At 28.0% G+C, this 8328-nt stretch overlaps 1 protein-coding gene across 1 annotated transcript; it reads right to left on the bottom strand.

Annotated features, from left to right (window-relative positions):
* Window positions 1–766: 766 nt before the first annotated feature.
* Window positions 767–3451, bottom strand: LOC8258879 (RING-H2 finger protein ATL13). Its single transcript, XM_002533943.4, has one exon. It carries the CDS (start codon window positions 2515–2517, stop codon window positions 1030–1032), a length of 1488 nt encoding a protein of 495 aa, XP_002533989.1. The 5' UTR covers window positions 2518–3451; the 3' UTR covers window positions 767–1029.
* Window positions 3452–8328: the final 4877 nt, after the last annotated feature.

The raw sequence follows: 8328 nt of genomic DNA, 5'->3' as shown, positions 1-8328 counted from the left end.
ATAGACTGTACAAAATCAATTAAGGTATGTGGTTAGGTGTGACAAATAACAGCAGAAAGAAATTGCAGCCAAGCCAACCATTCTTGTAACATCATTAATACCACCAGCCATTAATGTGTTAGTCCCACACTCTCACTACTGTCAATATATTTACAAAACAAATTTGCCTTTTATATTCATTGCAACAGCCTATGGTTATGAACAACCAGCTGTACAATTTCATCTTGAAATCTCCCTTCTTACACACCCATTTATTATGATAGCTATACCATTAAATGAAAGATATTAATTTTTTGTTGGGTAATGGGACTAAATTAATTGTGGGGAAAATTATAATATGATTAAGATTTTTATTTTTTTAACCATTATGTATGTAGTCTAATAGTCAGGGGCATTTTCTTTTGAATGGCCATAGAAAAGTTAGCAAGTGTACAAAAATTAGCCTGTAACAGAGATTTATAAGTGTGTAAATAGTAGTCTGTAATATTAACTTAAGAGTAAATCCATTAGAAACTTAAATGCTAAGCAGGATTTGCAGTTTTGCTGTCTTTTAAGGCTCAATACTGTGCTTGTGGAAAATGTTAGCCACAAATTCCATGATTTTTCTTTTTCCAAATCTAAGTTGGATGGACTATTACCATTATGTTTAGCAAGATCCATCATCCATAATCATTAGAACACATTCAAAGATAACTTTGGGGTTTCTAAAGTCTTATCATTTCAACTACTTGAAACCATATAAGGCAAAAATTGTTGACCAAGAAAGGACAGAAAGAAGTGGACAATCATAGAAGGCAAAAAGATCAAAAATTTTAAGAGGGGGAAAAAAATCTGTGCCTTCACAGCTACAAGGTTGAGATGTGAAAAGTGCAAGAAAATGCATCATTTCTATGCTTTTAGATCTGTTTCTTACTTCTTTTCCTTTTTCTTTTTTAACTACAGGAGAACCCAATTCTGCCTTAGATTAATAATGATGGAAAAGAGACAATTTTCCCAGAAAAAAGAATCCAAGAAATTGGAAAAAAGAAACTAGACATTAGGTGTAAAGGATGAATGAACAACCTTGTTTTGTCTTCCCACAAGCCACAGCAGAGTCCTCCTTGCAAAAGATGGAGTTTTTGCATTACAAATTTGATTTTCCTCATCAAAGCTGAATCTATTTTCCCATCTGCCAATTCCAATCTCAGAATTAGTCCTCCTTGCACCACTCCCATTCCCATTCTTCACCTTCAAATTATCATCCTCATCACCAGGAACAACATTTTTGTTCACTGGAAACCGAAACGAAAATGCCCTTCTTGAAGAATCCCCGGGTGGTTTCTGCTTCTCCTTTTCCCCCCTAAGCCAAATCTTTGATATTGAAAAGCTCTCTCTTTTGCTTCTGCCAATGGAATTGCCAATGCTTTTGGTAACAACACCACTAACATTCCCATTAGCTTCCATACTTCTGATACCTTCAAATAAGCCATTGAATTCTCTTCTTGATTCGCAATCGCATTCGGACATTGCTGGCCTATGGCCAGGAGTTAATGGTATAGAGGGCTTCTTGCTCGACTGTTTCTTCATTGGAGTTCTTATAGCAACTTGTAATGAAGTATTGTCATCCATTACATACTCAAATGAACCCATTGAGAAGCATCTTCTTTCATCCACATTACTATTACTACTCCCTTCCCCAATATCAACATTCCTAAATTTCCCTAGCTTAACAGGAACAACTTTCGCCCCTGAATCGACAGCTACTCTTGGGCTAAAAGACTCATTTTTTCCTAAAATTTCACCTGACTTGAGTGAAATTTCAATTCTTGATGATCCCAATTCGTTATCTCCATGAAAACCCAGATAGGAATTTGTTGTTAAAACTGAACTAGTTCTACCAATGTTGTCCCTATCAGTAATAATCTCTCTTGAGCTTTCACTACCAGATTCAAGAACAAGAACAACAGGAGAGCAACTGCTGTTTGATGAAAACTCAGGAAGCAAACTACCTCTACAAAGAGGACAAGTGGAGTGAGACAATAGCCATGTGTCTATACACTCCATATGGAAAGCATGGCTACATTTAGGTAACAGTCTCAGCTTATCTTCAGGCTCAAATTCACACAAACAAACAGCACAATCAAAAGGGTTCTTCAATCCAATAATAGCTTTATAGTGAAAAACAGGAAGTGTATCAATAAATGACTGGTCAACACCAGCATCATGAAGGTGAAACAGCTGCTGCAATTGACCTTGAAGAGCAGTCACATTATCTAAATCATCAGGGTCTCTATTAGGTGGTCTTAAAAGAAATCTAACAAGGAGATGAAGCAAGCCAGAAACAAAGAAGATAATAGCAAGAATTATAATGATAAGCAAAACGCTAGGACTAATTTTACTGTTCAAGTTAAAACCATCAGAAGAAGAACCATCAAGGTTGTTGTTTTGCTGTTGTGGAGGTGGCTGAGAAAGAAAATATGGCTGCTGGGAAGGAGACAAGTAAGTGTTTTCTTTACTTTGAAGGAAAACCCAGTCCATATTTTTGCCAAAAAAAGATTAAAGATTTATGAGAAAACTCACCAAAGATTGCAGCTTTAGGCTTGAACTGTGTATTATCAAGAATTTCATCCGCTTACTGAAGACAAATACAAGCTCCAAATCAAGAAATTCAAGAAGTCATTTTATTTCAAGGTTCAAGACTCGTGTGTAAGTTTGAAATATGAACAGAACATGGATTGAGACTAGAGATTTAACTCAAGTTTCTTTCTTTCCTTTTTTTTCTTTTCTCCTACAACCAGGGCAAAACCTGAAGGTCAAAATGGAGAGAGAGAGAAAGAGAGAATTGAATGTGGAAATTGAAAGCAAGATATAATTGGCAAGAGCCCAGTAAGTGTGCCCAGAAGAAGTGAGTGAGGTGTTTCAAGTTTGAAAAGTAAAGCAATAAATCTACACCATATCAGTGCAAAAATAAATGAAATTAGATCTCATTAGCTAAAAATATTTAATGTGAATCTGGACGATATTAATAGTAAATCAATTCAGGGAAATTTAAAAGAAGAAAAAAAAAAAAAAAAGAAGAAGAAAGAAAGAGAGAGAAGCAGCAGATGGACTTTGGCTATGATTTCACCATTCACCAAATACAAAAAGCTCTTGTTCTTTTTCTAGTTTGACTTCAAAGAAATAAACAAACCCACCTCATGCATCAAGTCCAATGTTTATTTAATTCCTTCATTAAAAAAGAAAACAAAAAAATATTGCATTTAGTTTGATTTAGAAATGTGTGAACCCAGATGGATTGGCTCTTTCTCTTTATTCTTGTCCTTCTATTTTATATGTTTGCTCCTCTTCTGATCAAATTCCTAACACAGGTATTCTATTCTCCTTCTAATCTAAAATTATTCAGTCTCTTGAAGCTGAAACCATTTCTTCCATATATACAATTTTGGCAAGAATTAAAGGGAAAAGCATAGGATACTGAATTGCTGATGTTTTTTTTTTTTACTTGTTAAAAGTTTTATACTTTATATATACACGGTTTATTTTACTGGCCTCCAGTCCATATTTGCCTTTGCCCAGGGAAGTGAGTCACTTTTCCTTCTTCTTTGTTTTTTTGTCAACTTTTTAATGGATTATGGTACTTGACTTTTTTGTGCTGTCTAAAGTGAAGTCAGCAATGGAACCAAACACCCACATAGAAGAAGAGTCTAACCTTTTATGTCCCCCTAAGTGATTACCCACAATTTTTGTCTTTGATATTATTTTTTTGGATTTGGTGCAATAGACTATAGTATAAGAATAATAATTTAAGTAGAAATTATTGAAATGTGTGGCTTACAAAATACTGATTGTGGTGTATTATAGTGAGAGTGACCTTTCTTTAGCTCAAGGAAGGTTACCTAATTTTAACATGTAACATAAAATGCAGAAGAGAGATAAAATCTCCATTTTCCTTGTTTGTCAGATCCAATTTTATTCACAAATATATTTTGTATGTGAAAATGTGTCCTTAAATTCCACATATAAATTGACCTAAAAATATTGATATACTTTATTTGAAAGGGATAAGAATGGGACTGGAGAAGAAAATGGGTACTTCTTTTCCATTTTTCTTTTTTTTTTTTTTTTGTTAAAGAAAAAGCCCTTAAAATCACATTTACTTGTAATTTATAATTTAGATTGGCTTGATATTAAGTTTTTAAATTTTGGTAATTAGACTTTGAACAAATTTTATTTTGTTTTAAATGCTTCTTAAAATATTTAGGGGAAGGGACATTTTAATTAACAAACACATTGCTCCAAGATTAATTTCGATAAATTTATAGAAAATAAGAACTCTAATAATATACGTGACAATAATTTATATTATATATATAATCATTAAAAGAATAGAGAGAAATTAACCGAATTTTGAATATTTTATTGCAATAAGTTGAATAAAAAGAGTAATTAATTAAATTTTAATTTTTTTTTGAATTGAAATTAATACACTCCAAATTAGAGTATAATTAATTTTAAATACTATAAAAAGAATGACAGGGAATAATTTCTTTTATATTCTATTCTTTCTCTAAAAACTTTTAAAAAGAAAAATAACAACGTTCATTTAAAGAAGTTAATATAATATGGACAGTCAGCTCATGTTTTCTTCATAAAGAAAATGACAAAATTACAGACGAGATTAAGTTGTAATTATATCTAATAATAGCATATGATTAAACAGAAACTATAGTCATTGTAATATTTGGTATGTTCTTGATTTTAATTGCTAATGGCCGGCATGTAATTGCCCAATCCAAGTTGGTATAAAATGTAATTAGAAAAGTTTTCAATATTCGACACTAGGAATTTACAAGTTGTTGCCACTGGAGTATGCTTAGCACTTATGTCATCCTTTTTTATTCAAAATTGGATGAGGGTAATTTCTTAAAACGAAGTTATATATTCTTCTCTTATTATTTTTTTATTAAAAATTTATTATATTTAGTCTATTAATTATTTTTAAAATGGCTTTTAGAATTTTTTGATTCAGTAAATATTATTTTTTTATATTTATTGTTCTTTTTTATTTATTATTGAACTCCTTTAATTCTTTTTTTCAATGAATATTTTGTAGAATTTTTAATGAGACCCTTTTCTGAGTTTTGAATTTAACGATGTATTCATAAAATTTAATAAATCAAAAATGTTAATATTAAGATTTCTTTTATTAATGCAGTTACAACCATATTTATTTATAAATTAAAAGTCAATTTTTATTTTAAAATAATTACCATGTAAAACGCATTAATTGGTCGTAAGTCATAAACCATAAGAGCTCTATTCATATAATTAAAAAATATAAATATAACTTTTGCTTTTTAAACATATTTTTCTTAAATTTTTTTATAATACATATTTTTATTTTTATTAACAATTAAAATCATATTTTTATTTTTTATGATTCTTATTTTTCAGTAAATGAAAACTCACGATTCTGTATTACAAAAAATAATAATAATAATAATAATAATGATCTGATGATGAGGAATGGGAATGCATGTGAGTGAAATTTTTGTTGTTCTAAAAATGCCAAATTTCGTTATTGTTTGTGAGAGCATAGATTTTTAATTATATTGGTGTCGTCACTTGTCATGTTTAGAAATTTCAAAACCTTATTGTTTGTCAATGTCAACCAATATAAAGGCATGGCGCAGTGCTCAATATGAATTATTTGTTTATTTTATATCAATTTCAGTGTTTTTCATCAAATCAACAGGGAATTAATTACAGTAGTAGAGTTTTTTAATTTATTTATTTTTTATCTGTATAGCTGTTTTCTAATATAAAAAGAACTAAATTTGTTATTCTTAATCTCTCTTTTATCATCTCCTAATACTATAAATTTTAAAAAAATAATAAAAAAAAACTCACAAGAAATACCAAAATCATGTTATTTATCAAATTAAGCTCTGTCCTGTTGAGAAATTATTAAAAAGACGAATTTTGTAAATGAATTATATCAATTAAAGATACCATATCAGTAAAATGATTACTGTATGTGCACAAGCTTTAGTAATTTATATTGATTTGATTTTCTTTATGCTTTCTATCATCCGTATATTTTTTGGATGTCTTTTTCTAGTCCTTCGATCTCTTAAATATTCACTCCGTTCCGTATTTAGTTTATCTTTTTCAAATAAAAAAAATTCAAATTATTTTTTACTTTTAAATATTTAATGTAATATTAATTTTTTTTATTTTATTCTTGTGTTGGAATAAATATGATAAATTGTACAATATCTATAATAAAATACTAATTTAATTAGTTTTTACTTATAATTAACTCTTTTAAATGTTATTTTAATTTAAATAAATTACTGGAAAAAAACAGTTAATATGAAATTGAAGAAACAATGAATAACAATAATCTCTCATAGGAATTAGTTCTTCCAATAAGAATCAGATAAAAAGAATACGAGATTGTTAAATTAATAAGATTTTTTAGAAAAGAGTGATAATTTAAAAAATGTTGTATTTCTCAAATTATTTTTATGTATATGTAACTTATAATTATTTTCTTTTTAATTAAGATTCTTTTTATTTTTAGAAAGGTTAATATGCTATGAATTATAAATAAGAGATAGTTATGTTCTTATATTTACTGTAAAAAGTAAAAATCACCTATTGTAAAAGAAAAAATTGAATATTTCATTTCCAATAATAAATGTTATTATTATTCGAGCTAGACGTGAAGTATATTCATTTTCAAGTCCTTTGCATGCTTGCTATAATAATTGACCATGCCAGTTTATGTCATTTCATGAAAATGAAACTTAATTGCAGAGACATTTTCCATGTGAAGATGAGAGACCTAACATAAATTCACAACTATATCTAATAGATATTTGATTAGTGACTATCTATATTACGTTACAAAAAAATTATAAATTTATGACCCAAAACGACATCTCCTCAATTGCAGGGGACCATATAATTCCTGATAGATACGGCATCCCTTTTTTTCTTTTGGTGCATGAAGGTTCAATCACTAAATAACCAACCCAATTTTTATTTTTTTTCAAACCATTTTTCATTTTTCTTCCAAGCATAAGTCACAATCGCTTGTGACATACCATCTTCCCAATTAATTTCTAACTAATCATAATCAATGAATTTAATTTTAAAGCAATAAATTAATTGGGTTTTTAAGAGATGGTCCAAGATGTATTGACATTTATCTAGCTAGATTAATGGTGTGTATGAAATTGTTATTAAGTGTTAGAAAAAAAAAAAGATTTAAGTTTTTTTTTTAATTTAACATATTAATTTGATGATTTTTTTAAACTATTTTTAAAGAATATCAATCTATCTATTTTAATTTAAATAATTTTCTAAATTCAACACCAAACAAGTCTAACAGATAGTGATAAGCAAAAGCTTTCCTAATAGAATAATACTTTAAAAAAGACTAGCTCCTATATTTGAGTTTCTTTTTTATCTCTAACAGTAAATAATCATTGAACTCATCAGAAAAATTATCATTGATCCATTAAAAATCTTAATTGAGTCCCTTTCTATGATTAATTAATTTATTTTTATATCATATTGATGATTATTTACAAAGTTAAAATTACTCTGTAAAAATATAAAACCACTGTAAAAATCTTTTATATCAAATTACACATGAAGCACGTGCCTATGTTCAATAATAAGATTAAAAAAGAGTTTAATATCCAAATTAATCACTTCTCTCCTATATGAATCTGAAATATGCATTAATTAAGAATAATGATTCCTCCTTTTGACCCTAAGGAACCTTCCAACAAATTTATAAAGCAGGTAAAAAGAATTAGGTAATGATTGATGCAGAGATCAAGGGTCTTAATTCAACTAATCCATTACTCTCTTTTCTCATAATCAACAACTTTTGGTTCCATGTGCTTTAATGTCAAAGGGTTAGTTCCTAAATCTCACCAAAATAAGAAAATTACAATATGTATGTAATCTTTGAAATTCAATTTTCTGAATGAAATTTTTGAAATTTAATTTCTAATATATATATATATATATATATATATATATATAAATTTCAATTAAAGTTTTTTATATTTTATTATTTTATTCAAGACCGTTTAAAAGTCAAGTAACGACGTTCGGTTATATAATAGAAAAATATTTTATTTTTTTAGTAATTCTTATTATATAAGTGACAAATCTGATAATATTTATAGATATTGAATCTCAAATTTGAGACATTTATCATGCTTTATGCTTTAAATGAATAAAAATAAAAATCAAATTACTGTATAAAATTAAATATTATCATATTAGAATTTATTAATTGAGACCAAAACTATAAGTTTCAAAAAG

The sequence above is a fragment of the Ricinus communis genome, chromosome 3, assembly GCF_019578655.1.
Source record: "Ricinus communis isolate WT05 ecotype wild-type chromosome 3, ASM1957865v1, whole genome shotgun sequence".
NCBI classification, from domain to species: Eukaryota; Viridiplantae; Streptophyta; class Magnoliopsida; order Malpighiales; family Euphorbiaceae; genus Ricinus; species Ricinus communis.
The sequence above is the reverse complement of the archived record's forward strand: the minus strand, read 5'-3'. Positions and strand labels throughout refer to the sequence as shown.

Coding starts and splice junctions, on each gene's coding strand:
- LOC8258879 (XM_002533943.4), bottom strand. CDS start 2,517: ATGGACTGGGTTTTCCTTCAAAGTAAAGAAAACACTTACTTGTCTCCT.